The following is a 27,566-nucleotide window of genomic DNA, read 5'->3' on the forward strand; positions in this document are numbered from 1 at the left end:
GACTTTTTCCTCAAGCGATTATCTATTTTACCATCATTCATGAGGATTAATGCTTACAGAGAGCAAAGATTTAGGGACAAATTAAATTTAATGGAGTCTAACTATTGCTGTCAACTGCACGTGTCTGAGCCTGAGGGACTCCATCTGCTGTTTGAATCTGACAGGGAGGAGGTTGGTCCCTACATGGGAGCTGTTCAGGGACTCCAGTCCCATACCAAGCACCTTGCATCTGGGCTATGTTAGCCTGGTAAATACCCAGTGAGCACCATGTGGGTTGAAAAGTCCTGAGTGCCCGCCCTCTCCTGCTCCATTTGACTCGTTATGTTTGGCTTTTCTGCCAGGCAGATTCTGCTCTCCCTTCCCTCCTTTGTCTCATGGCAGAGCCTTCAATTCAGATAAGCCTGCAGTGATTAAAGCAAGAATTTGAGACATTCCAAACATTTCCCCACCGCTGCTGCAGGTTTAATATCCCTATCACAATGCAGTTAATAATAACTTTCTGCCAGAAACTGTGAGCAAATTTCAAAAAATCGAGACATTGGCTTAAAATAAATTAAATTGGAAGTCGGCTGTCTTTGTTTTGTGATGTTTGATGAAACTTACAAAGCATTTAGGTCTTTGCCTCCCATTTAGGCACTGAGATCCTCATTTGTTTCAAACATTGTTTATATTGCATTTGAGTCTCTGAATGTGTCAGACAAGAACTAACTTTTATTTAAAATTCAAATACAGATTCATGTAATTTCCTGACTCTGGAAGCTGAGCCTTTAAGGAAAACACCATGAGAATGTATAAAGAGCTGGTAAGAGTGAACACCTCTGTATACAAATGCATACATATATACCTGTAAACAGATACATAGACAGACTTACTTTTTATATATACATACATTCACTTTAATTTATGAGCAATTTAAGAAATTTTCTGTACGTGATTAAAGGTAGGAGAGCTTAGGATTTTGTATTTTTCAGAAAGGATTACCCTTCTAAAAGTAGATTTGTTAATGCTTGGAGATTAAAACAAATTAACAACACTAGATTTTGTGTCTGTTCAGAGCTGAACACTTGAAAATGTAATTCAAAGTGACAACAGTCACATAAATAGTTCAGCTCTGGACGACTTTTCTTCTTACAGTAAATTTCATTAATTTATTCTTGAATTACGTTGTAACTGCAATGCACACTGTTAAGGCAGACAAAGTTTAGTTAAAAACCAGCACAAAGTACACAAACAGTATGCTTCCTATCCCTTCCAAACCTTCTCTACCTCATCCTGCAAAAGCCACAGTAGAAGGAAATACAAGAATTGAGTCTCTTCAGTCAGTGAAACAGAGAATGTGTTTTATAACTAATTCCTCTGTAAGAGGTAGGTATATTTTGTAGCTTTCTTGAATATAGTTTTTCACCTTAATGTCCAGACATCCAACTGACTGATTTTCAAGAATCACCTCCTTGAAGTGCCAGAATAGGCCCTCCCAACATGGACAAAGTCAGGCACAGGTCACAGGAGGCTTGCATGGATGAACAAGGTGTTCCTGACAAGTCAAACATAAAAATGAAGCGTACAAGAGGTGAAAGCAGGAGCAAGTGACCTATGAGGAACACAGAAATACTGGCTGACTGTGTAGAGATGGGGTTAGGAAAAGCAAGGCCCTCCAGGTATTGAATCTGTTAAGGGAACATGAAGAGCAATGAGAAGGGCTTCTGCAGGGACATCAGCAGCAAAAGGAAGACTAGGGAAAATGTGGGTCCGTTTCTGAATGGGACAGGGGACCTGGTGATGAATGAAATTAAAAAGGCTGAATTACTCAATGTCTCCTTTACTTTGGTCTTTTCTGGTAGGACCTTCTTTCAGGAATCCCAGGCCCCTGAGGCCAGTGGGACATTCTGGAACAAGGAAGACTTACCTGCCAGTAGAAAAAAACCAGACATACACAAGTCCATGAGACATGATAGGATGCACATGCAAGTGCTGAGGGAGTTGGCCAATGTCATTGTAAGGGTGCTTTTGATTATCTTTAAAAGGCCAAGGGAACTGGAAGAAAGTCCTGAGAAACAGAAGAAAGCAAATGTCACTCCTATTTTCAAGGACAATCAGGAGGATCCAGGAAACTATAGGCCATTTAGCCTTACCTTGATCCCTGGGAAGATGATGGAGCAGATAATCCTGGAAACCAGTTGCAAACACATTACGGACAAGAAGGTGATTGAGAATAGTCAGCGTGGATTTACAAAGGGAAAATCAAGCCAGACCAACCCAAGAGCCTTCTACAACAAAATGACTAGCTTGGTGGATGAGGGGAGAGCAGTGGATGTTTATCTTTACTTCAGCAGGAATTTCATCACTGTCTCCAGTAACATCAGCACTGACAAACTGATCAAGTATGGACTAGATAAGCTGACAACGATGTGAATTGAAAAATGGCCAGACAAACTGCCAGGCTTAAAGGGTTGTGATCAGTGGCACGAAGTCCAGCTGAAAACCAGTCACTAGTGCTGTACTGCAGGGGTCAATACTGGGCGAGTACTGTTTCACATCTTTGCCAGTGACCCAACTGATGGGACACCCTCTGCAAATATGCAGATGATACAAAACTGGGAGGAGCGGTTGATACACCAGATGGTTGTGCTGCCATTCAGATGGATCTTGAGAGGTTGGAGAAGTCGGACAACAGGAGTTTGATGAAGTTCAACAGATGAAAATTCAAGTCCTGCACCTTAGGAAGAATAACTTAAGCACCAGTACAGGCTAGGAGCCGACCAGCTGGAAAGCAGCTCTGCAGAGAAGGACCTGTCGGTCCTGGCAGACACCAAGTTAACCGTGAGTCAGCAATGAGCTTTTGTAGCAAGAAGGTCAATGGGATCCTGGGCTGCATTAGGAAGAGCATGGGCAGCTGGTCAAGGGAGGTGATTATTCCCCTCTACCCAGCACTGGTGAGACCCTGCCTGGAGTGCTGTGTCTCATTCTAGACTCACCAGTACAAGAAAGACACAGACATACTAGAGTAAGTCAAGGGAAGGACTAGACGATGAAAAGACTGGAGCACCTGTCATATGAGGAGAGGCTAAGAGAGCAGGGATTGTTTAGCCTCAATGGGAAAAGGCTTGGGGGGGTATCTTGTCAACATGTATAAATACCTGAGGGGAGGGAGTAAGAAGATGGAGCCAGACTTTTCTTAGTGGCAGTCAGTGACAGGACCAGAGGCAATGGGCACAAACTGAAATATGGGAAATTCCACTTAAACATAAGAAAAACTTTTTCTACTGTGAGGATGGTCAAACCTTGGAACAGGTTGTTTAGAGAGGTTGTGGGGTCTCCATCCTTGCAGTTATTTGGACCTGACTGGACATGACCCCGAGCAATCTGCTGTAGTTGACCTTGCTTTGAGCAGAGAAGTTGGAGTAGACAAGCTCCAGAAGCTCCTTCCAACCTCAGTGATTCTATGTTTCTGTGAAATTTGCACTCATGAACTCAGAAAAGCACCATTTGTTCTTTTTGGTTTTCATCAGTTGGTATGTAAGTTTTCCATTCCCCATGAATTTATAGTTAAAAATATGTTCTTGCATTAATGACTTGTGGACTTTCAGATGCCTGCAGCTTTTATGTGTTCTCTTAACTGAGTGCATGCAGAGGTAAAAAGCATATGGACATAAACCTTAGCTGCTTAAAAATGTTTCCAGTGAAGGACTGTACCCATTTTATTAGGCAAATTCATGAGGATTTTTCTGAGAAATGGTGACTTCTATTCAGCACAGGGACTTGAGAAATTAATTCCCAGAGTGCCATTTTTCTGTATTTGCTCCTTTATGACATTTGTTCACAATTTAAAGCACAAGTCGCTATACTTGTATTAACAAACTAGGCAAATCTATCAAATTGTTTGACCAAATAACAGATGACTTGTATCAGGATTTATTCGGGGCTTAGGTATTGTTTAGGCATGCAGAAGGACTCATAAGCAATAAATTGCTTTTCATATACCTGAATTACATGCTGAACTGTATAGGCCTTGTTCAATAAATGCAGGCATAGCTGCGATTTGCAGGCACTTAAACCAAAGAAGAAATTTTACACGAGAAATGGAATTCATATTTTCTCAGTGTATTCCTGCTTTATCATCCTGAGTGTTTTTAGTAGGCTCACCACTGCGGTATGTGAACACTTGGTATATTTTAAAGGATACCTATGGGAGCTCAGTTCCTCTCAGTGCAGAGAGTTCCCTATTGTTCTGTAATGAGCAATAAAGCAGTTCAGATTGATTTGTTGCATCAACAGACAGAAATTCAAGCTCAAGACGAAACCTGCCTTCAACAGCCTATTTCAATGAAGTCTGAAAGCCATTTGTCTATATTTTAATCACTGATGTTCTATGTTGTGAGACTAGGGTTGGGCGAAGTGGGGCTTGTAGCACCACATGACCTCCCTGAGCACTTCATTAAATAAAAATAAATAGAAAAACTCTCATTGACTTCAGTAGGATCTGGTATCACATGTCAGTTTCTAATAAAAGAATAAACTTAACTGTTCACTCTTAAATGTTTAAATGTAAAAGAGAAAACTTGAATCCTCAAGTAGCAACCTACATGAACTTGCAGTGAGCTCAACAGGAAGAAGGAGCAAACCACCTATGGGAATGGGTGAATGCTCTTTGGTTTTGTGAAGTGCTGCTCAGGGAAATGGAGGAGACTCCTCTACCAGTTAACTCATGCCTTTTAGTTGCTGATCAGTCCTGCTATAGTCATGGCAGCTTATTCATACTAGCCAGTGGTAGTGGTTTAAGGTCATTCCGCTCTCTCTTTGGGGCTCACAAGCAGCAGGGAATGTGGAAAGAACTATGGCCTCGAGGAAATGCAGCAAGAGCTCTGTTTTGGAGCTAATTAAGCACTGTTGAAAAAACATTGCACATGCAGTATTTTTAGAAAATTGCTTTGAGGAAAAAAGCCAACCTGTTAAATGCTGGCAAACAGCATCTGCCCCTTTACCGTAGTTCCTGGTACAGAATGTGCATCGTCCCCAAATCAGGGCAGCAGTAATTTGGAGGCACTGCCTTGCATGACGAATAATAAAAGGTACCCATTTCCTACACCTCCACAGCACAGTTCCCTCTGGCTGCCGCAGGCCTACTCATCTTACGCATCCCGGTGTTTTGGGGAGAGTCTGTTGCAACTGGCTTTTTATCTATAAACATCAAGGCTCCCATGCCCTGGCTGATGAAATACCACTGCTTGCACATACCTTTCTCAGAGGTGCGGGGATCTGAAAAACTGTTTTGGAAAGTTTCAGAGAAGAAACTCGTAGCCAGCCATTCATTTCCGAGACCTGGTAGGGCCAAGTCAGGACACTGGAGGAGCTGACAGGACACACGCTGGTGAAATAATGTCTCTTGGAGCAAAGTGAATTGTATTGTTATTACTGCAGTCCAACCACAACCAGTCTTCCGATCCCACCTTCATCTTGCACTGATGGCTCCTGGGGCAGTAATCAATCATAACTGGGATCTGGTGACAGAGAGGGGAGGCAGCAGGGGCTGAGCTCAGCCCCGGTTGCCTCCTCCGGGAAGGCATGACGGTCCTGAGGTGCTTGTCACAGTATGGAAACAAGTGGGGAAACCGGCCAGAGGCACCTGATGGCCTGCCCTCCTGAGGTACACAGCCGGAGCCCAGGGGGTCGAGGGGAGAAGTACTCGAGGAAACAACATTCCTGTCTCAAGCAAAGAATAAAACGGAGTCCCATCAAGAACCCCTGACAACGATGCCACCGTCCCTGGCCCAGCTCCGCGCTCCCCCTCCCGCAGCTCCCCGCAGAACGGGGCGTCGGCCCGTGAGGTGCGCGCCACCGGCCCCCTCAGCAGTCCCAAACACCCTCGAGGCGCCGGGGGGCACCGCCGAGGCCCGGGGGGGCGCTCATCGAGATCTTCCGGCCCGGCAGCTGCCGGCCCAGCGCTGCGCCAAACTCGGCGCTTCGGCAGGGTGACATCCCCGCCTGGGGCGGCTGCTCCATCGTTTCCGAGGCCTCCGCGCAAGGCAGCCCCCACTCCGCAGCCACCAGACGCGCTTTCCCTTTAAGAGTGCGTTGCCGCCCAGCCCCGCCTCGCCCGCCCGCCCGCCGCTCCCCGGCCCGCAGCCCTGCGGCAGGGGCAGCGGCAGCGGCAGCGCTGCTGAGGCGAAGGCGTTGCCGCCGCCTTCAGCGCGGCCGGGGGCAGGGCGCTCCTCGGCGGCTGAGGGGCAGAGCGGGGCGGCAGCATGTCCACTAAGGCGGAGCAGTGTGAGTGGCGGGGCCGGGCAGCGCGGCGCGGGCCGGGGCCTGTCCGAGGGGAGCGGGGGGCGGGCGGCCGGGGGCGCCTTCTCGCCGATGGCGCTGCCTTGCTGCCGGCTGTCAGTCGCCCCGGCGGGGTTAGCGCTGCCCGGCCGCCTCCCGCGTTCTGTGGCGTCCGCCTCAGAGCAGCTGGTGCAAGGGGAGGGGGGGTTGCCTTCATTCTGGCTCTTTCTGTCTCAGCCGCCGCCGAGTGCTTGGTGGCGGCGGCCCTCGGGGCTTCTCGCCTCCCGCCCCGCGCCTCGCTGGCGGGGTGGCCCTTCTGGGGAGGCGGCTGTTTGGGCGAAGGCGGCGCTGGCGACGTGAGGGAAGAAACGGGGGGATCGGGGGGTGGGAGTTAAGATTGAGACGGCCGGCGTGGCCCTCGGCCCCACGGCGGGAAGGGTCCAGCCTGCCTCATCTGCCGGTGCTGTGCCCTGTCCTGGAGGGTGTAGCCATCAGAGAGACTGGGGGTCTGGCTGTCGAGACAGGAGGTGACCCATGTATTGCCATCTTGAAGGCGGTCTTGCTGCGTGCGAGATGGAGTGAGAAGGGAGGTGTGCTGTCATTCTTGCCTGTGCTGTTCACCTTTTGGGTGAATGTAGGCTGGCTGTTACCGTCTTGCCTATGCTGCCGGCCACAGCCCCCAGTCTCTCCCAGCCGGAGCCCCCCAGGTGCTGACATCCCCTTGCCCGGGGCCCAGCGTGCCTTCTCACAGCCACGGATGTTTTAGCCACCATGTTGGCAAGCTCCCATCGGAGCAAGATCAGATGACATGGCAGTTGGGATGTCAGCAGCTGGGCCATGCTAGTGTTCCCCACTGTTGTTACTGTTGATAACAACTGATGCGTCTGCAAGAGCCCTGGTGGGAGGCTTAAAGAAAAATAGCAGGGTAGTCGAGCTTGTCGCCTGTATCAACGCTACTTTCTCTCCTGATACAGTGTCATGGTTGTGAGCCAGGCAGTCTGTGACCAGTAGGTTGGATTGATGTTCGTCATGATGACATGATGTGCTCTGACACCTCACGTGCTGAGACTTGCTGTCTCCTTCCTCCAGGTCGCTGGGAAAGGATCCTTGTATTTATATACGACTGTGCTGAACTGATCTAAGGAAAATAATACTTTTATTTTTTTCCTTTAGGGTTTACTGCTAATTTACAGTGATGGATGATGTTGCTATTAAAATATGGTGTGGATGCTAATTTATTGCTCTAGGGATGCACTTCTGGCTACATAAATAGAGACACAATGTTCTGACCATGCAGCTGCCTTGAAGTGTGCAATGTTCGGATCTGTACCGTTCTGTTCTGTCTGCCTTCCCCACCCCCCACCTCAGTTCTGTAATTGTTTCTTCTTTCTTGTGATACATTAATTATGCTTCTTTCACACTGGCATGTGGAAGAATTTCTGCTGCCTTTTGTCCCAACACAGCCTTTGGCATTTTCTTCCTTTTCTATTCTGCCTTCTCTGTACCTCCATCCTTTTAGTCTGCTCTGTTTGAGCTTCTCTTTCATATTTTATCCTTGGCTATTTTTTCTTTCCATCCCCTGGTGCTGTTCAAGATGCTGCATCGTGGCCTGCCATGTTCCTGTTGCTCTTATTTTAAGTTTTACTTGGGGTCCAGGTTTCAGGTCTTTCTGCCTCCTAACGTTCTTTTTCATGATGCTCTAGGTAGAGTACCCGGTTAATGGACATATTCTGTGCATTTTAACATACTGAATGTATTTTGTTTACCAAAGCTGCACCCCTGACTAGTTCTTACGGCATTACCAAATGTCTTTGTCACTACATAACTTCAAGATTCCCTCACCTGGAATTTTTGACAAGTGGTGATGGACTCTGACAAGGATTATATTGATGTGCGTACATCACTACCAGGCAAACCTTCAAACCCCAACTGTTCCTGTTGTTGCTTCTGCCCTCATTGGGTGACAGCCAAGAACCAGTATGTCTCGGGAAGGAGTCAAGTCGCAAGTCATAATGAATCTCAATTTACCAAGAACAGCAGCAAAACACTACGAATGAGGGAACAGACTGATCAGAACAGAAGAGGCACTGGTCTAAACATGAATCTGTGGCCACCCCACAGCTCTTTGGCAGGTTGTATGAACAACAGGTAAAATGGTGGCAATCTGGGAAATTGTCTCGAGAAGCCTCCCTTTTTTGTGACGACATGCATCTCATATCTCATACCAGCGGTATTGACTGTGACTTTCATCATTTGACTCATCACGGCATGCCTGAGGTGTTCTGTGTATTCAAAGAAAATTAGTTATTTTTCACCTTAAATAGCAGTAACTGGTGTTTAGTTGTGGTAAGTGATGTCCTGGGAATGCCTAATGCCCACTCTGTGCTTCTCCAGGACAGTGGAGCAACCAAGACCATCTTTAAAGACTCCTAATGGTTTCATTCTTCATTCAGTCAATGCTTACAAGAGGGCTAGGGAGTTTAGTCAGGTCTGTGTAGATCTTGGAGAGATACCCAGCAGGGTATACTGGAATAACTTTTTTCTTTTTTTTTTTAATTTTTTTTTTTTTTTTCCATGTGATGACCCTATGACAATGGCTAAGTACTTCTGCAGAGTGACATCACTCTTTTTTTAGCGTATCTCCGGGTGCATGGAAACTCAGAAAATTGTGTTATTCGCACACTTCTGTATCTTGAAAGCTGGCAAAGTTTTACACTGGGGCTTTACTTCAGAAAGTTCTTTGTGTTCTGGGAGGCTGTGCTGAAATTGTCAATGTTCTGAGAAACAGAAGTGAGAGGTGAGGTTAAAACCATTGGCCTAAAGCTGTTGTTAATATTTAGGCTTTATAAATAAGTTTTCTGTTTTGTTGATTTTGCCTGATACAATTGTGTCACAATGCTGATTAATAGAAATAAATAGATTAAAGGTATCTGACAGCAAACCATGGCAGCCACAGTAAACCGTGCATTTTGCTGTGAATTGTTCTTTGTTGGGTACTGTGAAATGTGGTCTGTTTTCTTTGCAAATATGCCTGGCTTCATATTCTTTTTTTTTCCCCAGCAAGAGAAAGTAGCATCACAAAATATATTTACAAAGTAATTCCTTTCTTAATCTAACCTAATCTAGATTAGTTTTTATAGGGGCCTTCACGACAGTTTAAAAAAAAAAAAAAGTGTCTATCTTTAAATAATCTGGTAAATTGACCTGCAAATCTGGGACTATATCTGAGATAGTGGGCAGAAAGAACAAGGTGTAGGATGAGGAGGGGAAAGCAGGTCTTGGACTGCTAAATTAAACTTCTGTAACCTGGAGTGAAACACATGATGACCAAATGTTACTACCTCAGTGGTTTTGGGCATGTGTAGGAAGCTAGTTATGGCTGGTCTCACAGAGACAGGGATAACCTTCTGCAAAGCACAGTTCATGTGCCACAGGCCGATGTGGTGGCCTGAAAGGCTCTGATCTTCTTCCTAGCTATACTGAAGCAATCTGAGTCCACATGACAAAACTTATGTTTTCAGTCTGGGGGGGGGGGGGGGGTGGTAAGTAGTGATTGATTTTAATTATCCATTAACATCACCTTAAAATAAATTTGTGAAGTAAAACACTTAAAAGTGAGGAAATATAATTAAGTTGCTTATGCATCCTTAGTTTATTACTTTTGCGTGTGCGTTATGACAGTGTCCCTAATTGCATTTTTACCTGCTGTTTTCCCATAGACCCCAGCCCTGTTCAGTCACATGACGGGCTTGCTCCCTGTGATGAAGCAGGGTAACATCACAAGGGAGAATTTTGTCTGTAGGAGCTTCACTTGCTGCAGAAATTGGAAGGCTACAGTCAGTATAGCAGGAAACGGGAGAAAGGACGATCATGATGAGGGCAGTTCGGTGCTGGAAGACTGGGTTTCTTGTCATGCAATTCAAGCAAACAGTATTCTTTGCTTGATGATTGTTTGAGTGTTCCTCATTTTATGGATAACTGACTTGAAATTGTCAAACCTCATTTGTTGTGTGACTGGGCACTCGCAGATGCTTTTGTTTACTGGATGTGAAAGTCCAGTACATACTGCTGTCTATGCTGGCAAAATGACTCAGTATCTCAAGCTGAGCCTCCAACAGTAGTTGCAGACACTTCGCTCTTGGTGTCTGTCCTTCGGTCTTTTTCTGTAATATGGATACAGTGCCACCCCTTCTCATTCAACTTGTCAATGACACAGAAAAAAATCAGAATGCTCGTGAAATGTTCAGATACAGTAGCAGTGGGAGGCATAGCGATGTCTCTCAGGAAGTTACTGACCTTCTGTTCGATAGAGGACTAAGCAGTATTCATTCTTTAATAAAGACAAACAATGAGAATAAAACAAAGTATTGACTAATTGCTCATTTAGGAAGCATGATTTATCTTCCACACTGAAGGAGCCCTGTAGGGGAACAAGGTATATCTTGGTCTAGTGAAAGACTGTCATAATCCATATGCTTAAGGGCTGAAGTCATTGAGAAGCATCTCCCCTTTTAACTGCCTATTACACAGTCTTGGTGCATTTTTAACATGATTAAGAGTTCCCAGCCAGCTCTGCTTTCATTGAGGCTGTGTCTGCACAGTGATGCTATGAACAACTGCTGAGCAGTCTAGCTGGAAGCACAGTTGAGCTAGTGCAGCCCTCTGCCACAGCTGATGCATTCTGTTTCTCAGCCGAGATGATTAGTCTGAGCAGAGCAAAAAATAGTTGAGTGTGCTCAGGTGTCTCTGCATGAGACTGTCTTGTACCATATAAGGCAATGGAAGGTATTGCAGCTATTGTGGGTAATCCCTTTTTTCCAGTACTGAACAGGGATCTCTATTAGAAAATAAACCCGCTATTTCTAAAACAACAAAAAAATGGTTTCAGTAAAGGTGTAGAGCTACTACTGCTCTTTGAAATCCCGTCACCTGCTTGATCAGACTTCCTAAGACACATGAATCAACAGCACAGATCTTTTCATATCTTCAGTTCATTGCATAAAGTAAATGTATGGCCTAAAGTAAATCACATAAGCTTTCTCTGTCTTAGCTTATATCTCTGCTTTGGCTGTAGAAATACTTATCCATCTCACATGAACCTCCTGTGATCCAGTGACTCATTCATTATAAATGAATCTTGAGATGCTTGGAGACACAGAAGTGCATTGGGTTTTTTTTTTGTTTGGTTGGGCTTTTTGTTGTGGCTTTACTGTTTGGTTGCTTTTTTTTTCTTTCTTTCTTTCTTTTTAATTTGCTAACACTAACTTGGTCTAATACAGATGCAGGCATTCATTTCTGTGCTTTCCCCTTGGCACTCTTGCACTGGAGTGTTCAATTTATTAAGTCAAAATAGAAGGAATGGAGAGACTTTTCTGGTTCTTACAGTTTAATTTATAAATTAAAAAAGAAATCAGAAATGGTAGGAACAGATGTGATTCTATCAAAGTCTGCAAAAAACCTAAATTAAAGTTTCTGTGTTTGTTTTTTTGTCTTTTATGTAGTTGCTTCCAAAATCCGTTACCTTCAGGAGTACCACAACCGCGTTCTGCACAACATTTACCCTGTGCCCTCTGGAACTGACATTGCAAATACTCTGAAATACTTTTCTCAGACATTATTGAGGTAAGTTTTAACTAATGCTCTTGAAGAGAAAAGAGCTAAAGAATTGTAGGGGGTATTGATTAACTTTGAATTGGTTGCAAGATTTAATGGGTCAATGCTTAGCCAAAAAGAGTCAGAGCATAATTTAAGAAAAGAATGGTATGGATTAATCTCTTCAGTGGCTGTTGCCCAATTTGCCCAGTTGAGCTGCTTATTATTGAGTGGCTGATTCTAAAATAAACTTGGTTGATTACACATTTGCTTGGCACTCCTGAGACTTAGCTGAATGCGTAAACATGCTGAACTTGAGTTTGTGACCTACAGAGTTTTAGACGTGTATCCTCATAACCTCCTTGACAGTCTTGGTGCCTCAGGATCCTACAGCGATGAGCCAGACGAGGAGAGCTAGGTTTTCACTGTGCCGTAGTTCAGCTGGCTGTCATATTTGGGTTCTGGTTCAGTCCCTTATAACAATATGAATAGACACAAAGCTTGGGTAGACATCTGGATTTGGATGGCAACAACAGGTCAGGGTTGTTCTGACCCAGGGTTTTGATTTAGTCTATTTAGTAATAAAATGTAGTACTAAATACCATATGATTACAGAATACATTTTGAATAGGGAATACTATCTCATCTTGCTAAAAAGATATGAAAAATTGTGAGACTTAATTAGGAATGACATTCATTCCACGGTGCTACCTAGTGGATTCATATTTTCAAATTGTTTTTAAAATGGCTTTTGACACTGAAGAGGTGATTTTTGTCTGTCCAGGTTTTGGCTGGCACTAGTTTTCACATCCCGAAAAAATGCTCTTAAAGCTGCATTTCTGTGCATAGCTTCCTGTATTACACCTGGAAGGATTGTCCCTGCTGTCAGAAGCTAGTTTGGAAATACAGCTCGTTGTCATAGTTGATGAGGAAACATTAACAAAATACAATTTACCCATATATTTGTACACATACCCCTATGACATATACAAGTTGAGAAGCAAGAATCTAAACTTGAAAGAATGACAGTAGTGCTTTATAGTGAACTAGTGCATGGGATGTATCAAAATTCTTGACCCTGTTTATAAGAAGGAAAGATATATAGAAATACTCATTAGCAGTGGAACACCTGTTCACTGCAAACTTAAACTGTGTACTTTTGAAAATTTCAAGAGTAGATTGTTTAACCACTGTGAAATTTGTTTTCCTCATCATTTAGAGTGTTGAAGAAACTTATGGCAACCAGTAGGGCTTTTTTCTAAGATTAATAAATTTTGTCTTGTTATATTGCAGCAGTGGGGAAAAAATGTTCAGAGTGTCACTAAAGATACCTCTGAAATGTGGTTCTGTTCCCACATCAGGCTGTTTTGATGGATTATTTGCACAACACACACACTTAAATCGCATTTAAGTAAGGTTCTGTATGACAAAACAGCCCCTGCTCAAATGCTGTGGGCCTTCAAGCTTTTAAAGCAAGAAAGTTGGACTTGATTCTGAATGTTTTGTCTCTTAGCTGTAACTACCAACTACCAAATGAGATCTATTTCTTTTTGGGCAGAAGTTTATTGGGATAGGATGGATTTAGAGTCTGCTGCTTTAGTGTCTTTATGCCACCCTGTTGTCTTCATCTTTCTGAGCAGTACAGCTCACATGTCCTGTGTGACAAATTCTTCAGACACCACGAGCAGTGATGTTTCTGGGATTACTGAAAAAGCTTTATACTTAGCGACTATGGGAGCAGATCAGAAATCAGGGCAGCAATTGCACAATTGAGCAACTCCATTTCTTTATTTCATGTTCACAATGGGACTGAACCAAAATCCTGTTGTTGATACGTAGTATAGCTATGCAGGTCTACACAAATGGCTTTGTCATTCATGATCTGGGATCTGATCAGCCTCAGAGCTAAAAGGGCACCAGAAATTGAAGCCAGGACTAAATTTAAGTGGACTGAATTCTGATACTCAGCAAGGTCAAATCCACATTCTAAATCCCTGTAACTGGGGAATTTGAACTGTGGGTCAATGTCGGAGTGCTATGGTTGAACAAGTGTGAGTTAATACACTTGCTGATACTAAGAAAGAAGCTGGATAAAAAAGCAAAACAAAATGCACCCTGTATTTAGTGTGGCAGATGGAAAGAAGGAAACTCCCACCCACTGTGTGCAGATCTCTACAAGATTTACCCTAAAACCAAACAGACTGATTAAGAACCTTTCTGAAGAGCGTGTTCAGAAATTTCTTTGAATATTCTGCATGCTGAGTCTTCTTTCTGCCTCCTACACTGAGACTCCATTGTGCAAGGTTTAAAATCAATGATTGAAGTACATGGAGGAGAATAATCTTTCTAGCTTGAGACAGAGTATATGCAATGAGTTTGGGCTGCTAAGAGAATACTGATCAAACAGTAGCAAAAATGCCCATTGATTTCTGGAGATTTTGGATCTGTTCTTCAGAATAGGTTGCTTTTGTTCATCTACTATTTTAAAATAACTTTAAAAAATATTTCCCAGTTTGATGTGTACTCTCCTTGCAGCTGAATTTTTTAGGACAAACATTTCTTGATGAACATATGTAGTCATAGGAGTAATGGAAGAATAGTGATTAGCGAGAGAAATTCCATATGATGATGGGGTTTTACAAGTGTAGCTCTTACTGTTTTACCATTCCATGTTATGGACGCGTTGACTGTGTTCTTTTCAGTGGGGCATGCCCACTGTTTTGGATCACATTCATACCTGGTGTCAATCTGCTAGCTATAGTTGGATTGCACAAGGGATTAGTTTGCTCCCTTGCTCTGTATGTAGCCTCAATAAATCACAAGCTCAAGGGTGGGGGGGAACAGATGTGGAATGGCTGAAAAAAATAAAATTCCTTATTTCTATGAACAAACATCACATAAAATCACCATACACAATGCATAGCACATTGATTCATTTAGTTCTTCTTTAATTTTCTCTTTGGGCAAAAGCATTTCTTTACATTACAGCATGAATTTGTTTCATGCCCAGCTCATTTTCAGTGTTTTCTCCCTCATTTGAGGAATGATCTAAGACTGAATAAATGTGTTGCAGAACAGCTCATTCTTTCACATTTTCTTGGAGAAAATTCTCCATATGTATTTCTAAGTAAAATGTTTGACGTAAGGAATAGTTAGAAATGCCCAGTGGCTAATTAATGGTCAAACTTGTTTTGCTGCCTTGGTGAGATGCAATTCCCTTGTAGGCATTTTAGGAAACCTTTCCTGGAAGGCAGTAATTTGGGGATGGATTTGCAAACAAATCTTGAAACAAGCCCTGGTAGCTTTGTTACTTGTCATGGAGCAAGTTCAGTATGGAGTTATGATCTGCAGATGCTCCAAGTTCTCAGTACTTGGTTTGAACAGAAACAGAAGCAAACTCCAATCGTTGTATCTTGGTCTTAGGGGACTTCCTAGATTTTCAGTTTTGACTCTTCTGTTTATTGCTTTTAAAATATATGGGTCAGGCAAAAGCCTGGGTCTGAAAGTTTTTTGTTTGTTTTTTTTTTTTTTCTTTCTAAATTTGGCATGGTTGCAGCTGGAATTTATATATGGTTTCATTGCTGTTCCTGAAGTGAACAGAAGGATGCCCTGATCAAGATACAAGATGGTGTGCTTTGGCCTCTGATCCATAGATGGGCCACAGCTCTGTGTTAAAAGGAAGGGAAGCCTGTAGAGTAAGCTCTCCATCACTGCCTTAGACTTTCTAAAGCAACGATTAATTAATACAGTAATATCCTTTCTGGAAATAAGTGCGCTTGAAGTTATGTGTTGGCAAGTAAAGGGGTGGGTAATTGGTATCATCTGTTGGTAGGCAGGGAAGAAATATAGTTCAGTACCTTCGTATCTCTAAACATGAGCTGCAAAGTACGGCAAATGAACATCAAGCAAATTAAAAGGAATCAGCACTCTGATAATTTGTTTTTAAAGTCATACTAGATCTTAGGTGATTTTCTGATATGATTTCATAAACACTATCATGACAGTCACCGTGTTTCTTGTACTGGACATTGGGTAACAGAAACCAAAATAATCTGCCAAATACGTAAGGCACAATAAAAAAGGAAAAAAAAAAAGTATGTAGTTTCTTAAAACAGACGATGTCTGTCATCTCTGACTGCAAGTGTGATGTGATAGTAGCCACTTGGCATAGAACTGTACTTGTAAAAGTGTTTTATATATATGGCAAATGAATGACACCTTCTCTTATAAGCACCTTAGCAAGAGTTTAGCTTACTTGTGTAAATTGTTGAATTGACTTGAGGTAAGATACATCTTTGCTAAGGTGATTATACGATAAGGATTTCTGTACTGTTAAAGAAGACCGAGGTTTCCAGAAGTGCTCCCTCTTGACATAACTCTGCTCTTTGTTAGTCAGTGGAAATTTTAATGCCACTGACTTGTCTTCTATAAGTTTTAACACTGACTTTGGGAACAGAGTTAAACCAACAGTAACTGCTTTTGGAAATCCCAACCACTGAGAGGTGCAAAACATGCTTTGAAAAAAAAAAAAAAGCATTGTGTGTGGTTTAATATATTTAAAAAGTGTATTATATTTTATAGGCACATATGAAGACTATCAACTAACCCTATAATTGCCTGATAACTAAAATATAACACTGCTTAAGTGACAATTTATTTCTATTTAAAATAGTGGGTTTTATTTTTTTTTAATAAATTAAATTAACATGTTTACAACCATGTTTACAACATTCTTAAAACAACATAACAAGCTGGTTGACGTATAGCCTCTATTTTGATTCCCACTAAATCCTTTTTATTTTTTGAAATTATCTCTCCTTTAGTTTATAGTGAGTTTTGTTGAATAATAACGTAAGTAACAGCAGGAATGTATGGTAACATACTGTCTGATCTGCAGTTACATAATTGGTCTTGCTTGCTTAGCCCTTAGATTTTTGAAGGTAACTATTTACCCAAGGAGTGTTTGTATTCATAAAGTAAAATGTTTCCTCCCTAAACATGGGCAAAATTAAAAACACACATAAACAACCATTATCATTAGCTCACAAACATATGCTAAAGACCATCTACTATATATTATTTTATAACTTTTCCAAATGTAGTTTAGTTAACATTTTAGAAATATTATATTATTTCTAAATCCATGTGCCTGTTTAAACTTCATTATCTCAAATGATACTGAGTGAGTGGTCATGAAACAGTATCATAAAATACATACAGACATTATTTTAATGCAATAAACATGTGATTTTTAAGACTATCTTAACAAACACACATGTTTATTCTTTGCTAAAACATGTTTCTGCAAGTGCCACACCTATATTTTGCATGTTTTCAGTCAGTTGTTTCAAAAGATTATGGAGGGGGGGGGGGGGGAATCTCTCAAAATCCTCAAAATCTCAGAGCAAAATACCAGCCTATTTTGACACAGCTATTTTTTCCATAGCAAACACTTTTAATTCTTGGAATTTTTCTTAACTGTGAAACATGGGTAGGGCACTGAAACATGCATTTTTATATTTTTGCTCCTTATGAACCAGATAACACATGAGATGCAATGAAATTTTCCTATATGTCAATTTTTAAGTCTCTTACCTTGAAGCATGAAAGTGAATGGTTGCTAGATTTGTAGACATGCTGGTTTCAGTAGCGATTGCATCTTATGTGGGATGTATCTGGTCTTTTATTATTTGTTTTATAGTGTCATTTCAATGTAATGTGCTGTTCTTTGTGTCTTTGTTGTCTCTTTTTTTTCTTTGTCCCCCCAACAGCATTTTGTCCCGCACAGGGAAGAAGGAGAATCAAGATGCCTCCAATTTGACAGTGCCCATGACCATGTGTCTTTTTCCTGTGCCATTCCCACTCACCCCATCTCTAAGACCACAGGTCAGTTCCATCAACCCTACTGTTACTCGCTCCCTCCTTTACAGCGTCCTGCGAGATGCTCCATCTGAACGTGGCCAGCAAAGTCGTGATGCTCAGTTATCAGACTACCCATCTTTGGACTATCAAGGACTTTACGTGACACTGGTGACACTGCTGGATCTAGTTCCCTTGCTACAACATGGTCAACATGGTAAGCAGGCCCTTGAACCCTTCCAGTACGCTTAACTTCAGTGCTGTGAATGATGCGTAAATGCAGTAGAAGAGATGGGCCTAAACTGACCTGGATCTGGAATTAAAATCTCCTGGGATGTGTTTATATCCAAGTGTTTGGTCTGACTTTTTTAAATAAAAGATTTTTTTTGCTAACTGTGGATTTGGGTTTGAATTCTGAGGTTGTCTGATTTTTAGTGATATGCTGGTGGTATGTAACTAAAATACAACGGTATGTAACAAAAACAATACAGATGGGTCTAAAAAAATCTGGATTTTGAATTTGAATCTGCTGGGATATCTTCAGACTAGTCTTTTTGGGGTGGCTCTCTTAAAAAGGCACAAATTTCTTGCAAACGTCTATCTGGCCTATAACGAATATCTAGATTGAGTGTTTTGGTGAAGGTCCATCTCTAAATAGACCATAGTATACATTTAATTGAAGAAAAACCCTAGTAATGGTAATTTGATATGGCTTTAAAATATTCCTGGGTAAAAAGATAGCAATATCTCTGTCTGACTTACAGAAAAGCCATATTTCCTTATGTTTTGAAGTAGTTAATCACAAGACTTTTTTGTGACTGCATTGTATTTATATCGTTTTCCCTGGAGTTCTGCATATGTCTGGCTTGTTAGTCTGTGGCTTTTCAGACTGGGATTCAGGAGCCCAGTGTTCTCCCTATGTTACATAAACCTAATATTAATTTTCACCATGGTATCAGGGTGTATTACTTGCATAGGTCAGTATAGGAAGATTGTTGTCAATCTGATACACTGCTGAAATTCTTCAGGAGGAAAGTTTTTTCTGTTAAATGCTGAATTCCTTTTGAGTTGGGAGCAGCATGTTTTGAATCAAAGACTACTGCACTAGGAAATGGTGTGAAATTGCAAAAGGGGGGCTCCTAGCAAATTACAGACTTGTTGACTTAACTTCAATTTCTAGAAATGGTGAAGTTAATTATCAAAACAATCTTTTTCTGAATAGATAACATGGCGATAATTAACAAGCAATGGAGACCTGTAAAGAACAAATAGCATTGAGCAAATAGAATTTCTTTTTAAGGCACCACAATGGCTCTCCTGGTGGGGTTTTCCTGTCCTTAGTCAGGCTTTTGTTGCTGTGTCACTTGACATCCTAATAGGCAATCTGAGACATATGGTCTCCACTTGAGTGAGGAAAACACTCCGGGAGTAATTACCAGTGGTTCTTGTCAGCTGGAAGGGTGTACCAAGTGGGAATCTTACAGGAGTCTGTGCTGGGTCTAGTGTTATTAAATATTTTAATTTTTTTATTTGGCTGATAGAAATGAGAGAGGACTTTGATTTGCAGGGGTTATCAAGATGGCAAATAACATGTCCTTTGTGAGAAAGATATCCAATTCAAAACAATCTTGGCAAATTGCATTCTGTTTTGAAACATCTTCAAAAGAGAAATGTAAAATACTATGTTTAAGCAGGAGAAATCAAAGGCAGAAATGAAATGGGGGAAATACTACCTTGAAAGCAGTACTGTGGAAAGATCTGGGTGTTACAGTAGATCAGAGGCAGACCATAAGTCACTAATACACTAATTTTATTCCAGCAATATGTAAACAGGTATTTTGTGTGTGAGACACCCAAAGCATTTTGTTTGTCATTCTAACAGGCCTAGCAAGGCCTCAGCTGGAGAAAAAATTTCAGATTTGTCAATCTGGCTTCAAGAAAGACATGGAGCATTTGAGAGGAATCCAGGAAAAAAGAAATAAGAATAATTTGAGGTCTAGAAAATGTGAACAGTGAGGAAAAATGGAAAGAACTTGGTTTGTCTAGCTTAGATAAAAATGGAAGTGAGACATGTTTATCCTACAGAAATATGTAAAGATTGCTGTGAGGAGAAAAAAACTAAACCAAACTGTTTGTGGTTATAGTCGATCAGGATAAGAAATTACAAGCTTAAACTGCAGCAATGGAAATTAAAAAAAAAAGAAAGGCTTTTTTATGATAAAGATGGTTAAGCACTAGGATGAATTGCCAGGAGGAGTGAACTGTCTTGTAGATTTTTAAGAACAGTTCAGATAAATATCTGCCAGGAATAATTTGGTTGACTCATGGTTGGGGCAAGGGGAGGTCATTTGCTATTTTTTATGGTTCTGTGTATGGAGAATTAAATTTTACAATAAAACTTGCTATTTATTTCTCCCTCAGCTTAGCATCTGACTAAAAGAAATATATTTTTTTTTATCAGAACAATCAATGTTGTTTGGGTAAGTACAACTGGTGCGCTAGGCAGTCCTGAGCTTTGGTCCAATCAAATTACACAAAACTCTCAATGCTTAGCTGGTAAATATGTATTGCAAGAGAGAAGCACTCGCTAGCATTAAGGGTCTGGTTAGACCCTTGCAAGAAGACTTGCCAGAACCACTGAAGTGGAGTACTAATTTTAATTCTTACTATGACTCATGATGTTTACAGCTAGAGATCTCTGAGCACTTTACAGAGGCAGTTTTAAATCATACTGGTTGTACAGATGAGACTGAAGGCCTGTGTAACATAAGGTTACAGAGTGAGTAACAAAAGGAATCCCTCTCATGCAGGGGAAAGGCCTTCTGATGTACTGGGATCATCATACAGGTTCAAACTTGGGGTTCACTGAGTGCTGTAACCTTTCTTGGAGGGTTATTAGCCCCAGCTCAATTCCTCATTTGGAAGAGGGTATAGAGATTCCACAGTGCCCAGATACACAATAACCTATCTCTTCCCTTTGGATCTTGAAATGTTGCACATTTCTTAAGTATCCCTTCCAAAGAGTTATAGTATAATTAATTAGAATAAGTATGGAAATTCTTGATAAATATTCCTTTCCTTTTAAGCCTTGGCCATTTTTGGCCTCAATGGCTTCTCAGGAGAACAAGATCCATAGTTTAATCACATGTTGTTTGAATAATACAGTGATGTGTCCTGTAGTCTCTATGTGGGGGGTACTTTGCAGCTTTCTTGAGGGTAATTAAGATCAAAATCTTATTTTTCTATGACTTATAAAGACTAGAATGCTTTTTGTGAAAACAGGCCATTCAATATCAAAGTGCATATCAAATTCTGATTCTAATAACATCTCTGCTTAAATGCAGACCATTGTGTGTTAATCACTGTATGATTAAAATCAACATTGATTTTAATGAATTATTTTACTGGCTGTAGTATACATATTCCCTTCAAGCTCTTCTGAGTACTGTTGAACAGCCGTTTCACTCTATTTTAGGAGGGGCTTAAAAATGATGGGTGAAGTTTCTTGTCTATAGTGATTAACTTCCCAAATTACTTTGAAGGGAAAACTTGAATTTAAATGTAATTTTCTTTTATAGTTTTGTAAACTAAAAAGTAAATAGTCATAATTATTTTTCCATTGTAATGATTCTGTATTTATTCCATTTTATTCAACAGATCTTGGGCAATCAATTTTTTACACTACTACATGCTTACTTCCTTTTCTCAATGATGATATTTTGAGCACTTTACCCTATACAATGATTTCAACACTAGCTACCTTTCCTCCATTTCTGCACAAGGATATTATAGAGTATCTCAGCACATCTTTTCTGCCTATGGCTATATGTAAGTAGAAATCATTCTAGTATTGTTATGTCTCAGGAAACATGGTGCACTGCTATAATAGTACCAGACTGTAGGAGTCAAAGTTTGATCTGTCATAGAATTGTAATGGGACATCAATCTACTGTATATACATATGTAAAATAATTCTACGTGAGTGTTTTTCAAAGAGAAACAATTCTGTAATTTTTATTTATTTATTATGCTGTGTTACTGCGTGAATTCTTCATTTAAAGGGTGAAGTTTAGCTCGTGGAAGAAATACACTTTTTTCAGACTCCTAGAACTTTCAGTGCCAGCTGTGGGAGTTTTGAATACAGAATCAATGGGCAAACTGCTCCTGAAATGATAGATGCAATAGCAACATGCATAATTTTTGCATCTGGACTATATCTGGATGTGCAAGAATGACTCTTCTCAATATAATGATGTTGTGATGTATTTCTGATTTTTCCCCCTCCCTCTCTTCTTGGAATTTTCTCTTTAAATTCTGTACTAAATAGCTGTGCCTGTAATGTCTCCTATCCATAAGTGTTAAGAGTGAATCTGACAGTGTCTGCCTTTTTTTTGTCTTCTTTCTTTTTTTCTTCCCCTTCCCAAGGGTGTCACATGATTACATAATTTCATAATTCCTGCACAATGTGAATCCTGAGGTGTGTTCTGAATGCTCATCTATGTACCTGATAAAAAGCTTGATGGGATTTCGGTAGTAGCGAGAAATTTAACCATGGTCTGCAGATGGAAGCATTAGGATCAATATTAAAAGTCATTTTTAACCAACAAGCCTTTTACTGTGTGGGTGATCAAACATTGGAACAGTTTGCCAGAGATGTTGCAGATTCTCCATCCTAGCAGATGCTCAAAATATAACTGGTCCTGAGTACCTGCTCTAGTTGACCTTTCTCTGAGCAGAGGCGTTGGCCAAGATGATCTCCAGAGGTCACTTCTAACATCAACCATCCCATGATTCTGTGAGAATGTCTCTTCCTTATCTGTATTCCAGACCTTTATGGAAAAAGATGAACAACTTTTGTACAGAGATCAACACTGATGTGATTTAAGCACCTAGAAGATGCTGTTAGAACATGGAAAGAAGCATGGTCAAGTGTTTTGAGATTAAGATTTTATGGAAATTTATCATCTACGTTTTCTGGCTCTGCCAGTCAGTGCTCTTGGAGAAATCCCTTGACTCTTCTGTACCTTGGTTTCCCATGTAAAATAGTCCCTTGTGAGACATTGCAGTGATGTTTTCTCCGTTACCTTTGAGAGGTCTAATAACAGTATGCAACTGAAAATTACTAAGATACATTTCATACATATGTGCAATAGATCCTCTTCAGGGTTAAGAACAGAATGTTGCATTCAACTACTTTTTCTTCCATTACTGTTACCTGTTAAAGAACAACTGATGTAGCTGACTTATCCTGTCCTGTCTATCTTCAGATGTGTAAAACTATTCTCCGAAACAACTGGTTGAGCCAAATCCTTGGTTTGCTTAAATAGATACTATTCCTGAACTGTCCTTGGCAGAGGTTGCATCCATATAGAGCATGGGAACACCTTTGTTGTGCTGCCTTTTTCCTTAGTTTTGGTTAGATCTCTGTATGAAACCAGTCTGCTGTTCTTTAAATTTGGCTTCTAGTACTGTGTCCTACTTTTCTGCTGATGGCCACATTTTAATTGCCAGGTTAGAGCTGCTGAGTATTTTGCAATTTAAATCCATGCAAATAGACCTTTCTGTAATAATTTGGGGGCTCTTATGTGTGTGGATGAGATTCAAAAAGAATGAAGTGCAATGAAGAGAGCCATAGTAATGTTGGGTCATGTGGAGTACCAGATAGAAGAGAGAAATTCTGTATTTCCACTTCCCTCCTCCTTTTCCAGTCGAGTGGTCTTTTAATTAGTGTCCTAATTCACCACCAGGAATGATATGTCCCTTTACAAGGCAAGCGCAGAACCTTTCCTTCCCCTAGTGTTCAGCTCTGAATTAAATCGAAAGGGAGGATGCAAGAGATTGTGTAAACAGCTGGAGATCCAGATGGGAGGGATGAAAGCATCTCACTGAACTGGTAGCTGCGGTTCTGTGCTTCTATCCCAAATGCTTGGTATTTGGGTCCTGGCAGCCAGGCTTGGGAAAGTGCTGTGAGTGAGGATGGGAAGATACATGCCACATCTCTGTGTAGGAGGTTGTCTTCAAAGCCATATTGCCATGTTATAGTTCAGCAAATAAACCCCTATGCTCTGCAGGGTTTTTCCAAGTATACCATTAAATAGTAACCACTTCATAGGAGACCAGAAGGAACTCTAGCCACTTTATGTGTGAGCTTGAAGTTACAATAGTTTAGCTACACTTCAGTGCTACTGTTTATCATTATCTTGGTACAGTTCATATAACAAGGGGGACTCATTTCTCTGGTATGTGGCTATAACTTGAACTCAAACCATGTGCTCCCTGAGAAGTAATCTGGGCCATGCACCAACAGCCAGCAGCCACCACCAGCCCCAGCTGGTATACCTCAGTATACCTCAACAGCAGGCTTTCCATTTTTTCTTGTTTCTTCACTCTCCCCTTCTTCCTTACCTTTCCTACAATCTAAGACCTAGGTGCACTTGACTATACAAGTGATGCTGTTTTGACCAGTCTGTGGGTGCTGAAGGAGAGTGCCTGAGAAGATCACTGTCTTTGGTTAATGCAGCTCTGAGAATGAAATCTTACTGATCTGGAAACCAGGTGTGCGGTCGGTGAAGCAGTTCCATATTCTTAGTGATCTTTCTCTTCCAACAGAAGAGGGGTTTCACACCCTCCCGATACAGAATGTCTCTAGTTTTTTAGGGTTTTTTTTAATTTATTTTTTTTTTAAGGACATAGTACCTTAGGAATTTTATTTGCATCAGTTGGAATCAGTTATATGCTATTCTTTTCTAATTTTCCTTGTTATACAATAGAAAATGTTTTTTTGGTTTTTTTTTTCCTTTATTTTAAGTGGGATCCTCAAAAAGAGAAGGTGTTCCAGCACATGTCAATCTATCTGCATCATCAATGCTAATGATTGCAATGCAGTACACATCAAACCCAGGTATGTGTAAACCTGCAGCATGGTATCATTCTCTCCAAAACTGTGAGTCATGCAGTACTGTCAAATGCAATCAGAAAAGTTCAGATAATGGGAAAAATCTGTCTCACCATCCGACACAGGATGAAAAATAAGTGATTTTAGTCAAAACTGGAATTTCTGAGCATCATGCTTGAAGTAATCATTGTATAGATAAGAGATCTCATTGTGATGAAGAAATAGGATTTGGCCCAGGATTGGAGACTCCAGTCTGCTCTTGCTTGACATCAGAAAATAGCGTTGATATATAACATCAGTGTTGGAGAGAAATCACCACTAACTTTGACTATACAAATTCATAGTAACAGTTTGTCTTATACTATGATTCATATCCCACCAAGTTCACAACTGATACTATTTTTTAAAGATGACAGGTAATGTGGGCTGCAGGCTCAACAGAACTATAATGAATTTAAATGTAATTATAAGTATCGAAACACAAGGCCATTCTTTCTCACTGTGGTGCAGTGCCACTTAAATCAGCGGGATCACATACCCAAATTGAAACAAAATTTAACCTGAGGGAGCTGTTACATTGCAGGATAGTCAACTATCTCCCGCTTTATGTAGATGGGTAGGTGGTGTGTGTGTGGAGGAACCCCACGCTGCAGTATGTGCGTGAGAAGTGCACATCATGCTAATGTAGTTCACAACAGTAAATAAAAGCAGCACACTATTTTTAAAAGCTACTCGCACAAGTTAGTTTTTTTCATGAAACATTCTATTTTTGTTTTTGAATTCCATGGTCCAGCTATCTGAAGAAAATGTTCCCCTGTGGTTTTGGGCAAGTCAAACATATAAAGTAGTTCATTTGGCTCTTACGTTTGATGCAGAGTGGCTCCTATAGTCTTTGGTATACATGGGAATAATGTATTGTTACATGTGACTTCCATTACTGCCTCAAGATGAATGACAAGATACCTACCCATTTACAGCTTTACACTGTGCCAGAGGGACAGTTTAAGTGAATTAGCAGGTATTCTTAAACTAGATGTGTTTGAAAAAGATCTCCATTGATGTGCAAAAAGTTGTATACTCCTAATACTCATCTTACTGCATTCCTTGGCAGAAACAAGTTACTAATACTTAATTTCTAATCTTTTGTGATGACTCTCAGAGCAATGATTATTCAGCAAAACCTTTAAAATAAAAAGTAATTAAATGACATACTGAATTTTGGACAGACAAAGCAAAACCAATCAGCTAATTACATCACTTCTGTAACTTGAGTTTCCATTTCAATATTATGTCTATACTGTCTTTTCTCTCTCAGTGTATCACTGCCAATTATTGGAATGCCTCATGAAATATAAGCAAGAAGTATGGAAAGTAAGTTTATGATCATATATACTTTGTGGAAATGACTGTATTTGGATAGTAATGAAAACCATATGGCTTGAAAATTGAACTGACTATGTGCAAAAAAGTTATAAATGATCTTCTGTCCTGGTTTCGGCTGGGATAGACTTACTTTTCTTTATAAGTAGCTAGTATAGTGTTATGTTTTGGAATCAGTATGAGAAGAATGTTGATAAGACACTGATGTTTTCAGTTATTGCTAAGTGGTGTTTATACTAAGTCAAAGATTTTTCAGCTTCTGATGTCCAGCCAGCAAGAAGGCTGGAGGGGCACAAGGAATTGGGAGGGGACACAGCCAGGGCAGCTGACCCAAACTAGCCAAAGGGGTATTCCATAGCATGTGATGTCATGTCCAGTATATAAACTGGGGGGAGTTGGCCTGGGGAGGGGGAGTGGATCTCTGCTCGCAAGCTAACTGGGCATCAGTTGACAAGTGGTGAGCAATTGCATTGTGCATAATTTGTTTTGTGTATTCTAATTCTTTTATTAATATTATTATAATTTTTTTATTATTATCATTATTATTTTCTTCCTCTCTGTTCTATAAAACTGTCTTTATGTCAATCCATGAGTTTTACTTTTTTCCCCGATTCTCTCCCCCATACCACCGGTTGGGCGGGAAGTGAGTGAGCAGCTGTGTGGTGCGTAGTTGCTGGCTGGGGTTAAACCATGACATCTTCATATCCAATCCTCCTTCTGGATTATGGAGAGGAAGGTCCCTCTGATTTTTTAGGTTACAGAAGCAGCTTCATGTTTTGTAGAACACAGCTCCATTTCCTAAATACTATGTCATTGTGGCTCCAGTTAGTAGAAATTTTAGTAATGACCAATCTTATCAGTTCATGTGGGCCTGAACTTTTACAAAGACTGTTTGTGAGTATTGTCTTAGCCTGAATCTGATCTGAATCCACTTATTTATCTATCATCTCACACCTCTTTGTTCCATGGCTAGATAGAGGCTTCATTTGCTATATGTTAGTACACTATGTGGGTGGGTGGTAGCCGTTGGATGCTCTGATCAAACTCAGAAGCCAGTTGTGAACATGTTGTTGAAGTTAGTCATCTAATCTACTTGTAAGATCGTACAAAGGACATTTGGTAGGGCATGAAACATATACATTTTGTGTGTTCAAGTATCTTTGAACACAAGTAATATGTATTGAATTGTGTTTTGTTACCTTGCAAAATAAACATTTTATACATGTCTTTCCTTAGGATTTGCTGTATGTGATAGCCTATGGACCATCTCAAGTTAAACCTCCAGCAGTACAAATGTTATTTCACTATTGGCCCAATTTAAAACCACCTGGTGCAATCAGTGAGTACAGAGGACTGCAGTACACAGGTCAGTGCAGCTGTTTTTGTGTAGGCCAAAATAAACATAAAGGAGATGATCAGAAGTGTGTTAATGTCACATGTTTACAGTTCTATGATGTATTTTGAAATCTTTTGTTTGATAAATTGGTACTTTCATAAGTATATACAATATCTGTTTCTCTGTATTTCCAAAAGATTTACGAAAAATAAAAACTGTGATTGTGGCTACTAAATATATTGTGTA

At 40.6% G+C, this 27,566-nt stretch overlaps 1 protein-coding gene across 8 annotated transcripts in view; it reads left to right on the forward strand.

Moving 5' to 3' along the window:
- Positions 1–6,124: 6,124 nt before the first annotated feature.
- Positions 6,125–27,566, forward strand: part of UNC79 (unc-79 homolog, NALCN channel complex subunit) — a 115,101-nt gene continuing 93,659 nt past the window's right edge. For 6 of the 8 annotated variants that reach the window (XM_049828745.1, XM_049828747.1, XM_049828748.1 and 3 more), the window contains exons 1-7: positions 6,125–6,264; positions 11,760–11,880; positions 17,622–17,926; positions 21,367–21,537; positions 24,518–24,610; positions 25,920–25,975; positions 27,221–27,350. In XM_049828745.1, the coding sequence (XP_049684702.1) occupies positions 6,243–6,264; positions 11,760–11,880; positions 17,622–17,926; positions 21,367–21,537; positions 24,518–24,610; positions 25,920–25,975; positions 27,221–27,350 (898 nt within the window). In that variant the 5' untranslated portion in view covers positions 6,125–6,242. Of the gene's footprint in view, positions 6,265–11,759; positions 11,881–16,673; positions 16,702–17,621; positions 17,927–21,366; positions 21,538–24,517; positions 24,611–25,919; positions 25,976–27,220; positions 27,351–27,566 lie in introns of those variants that run through there. The other 2 variants (XM_049828750.1, XM_049828752.1) reach the window with 2 other exon arrangements.

This window comes from Accipiter gentilis, chromosome 25 (assembly GCF_929443795.1).
Source record: "Accipiter gentilis chromosome 25, bAccGen1.1, whole genome shotgun sequence".
NCBI lineage: Eukaryota > Metazoa > Chordata > Aves > Accipitriformes > Accipitridae > Astur > Astur gentilis.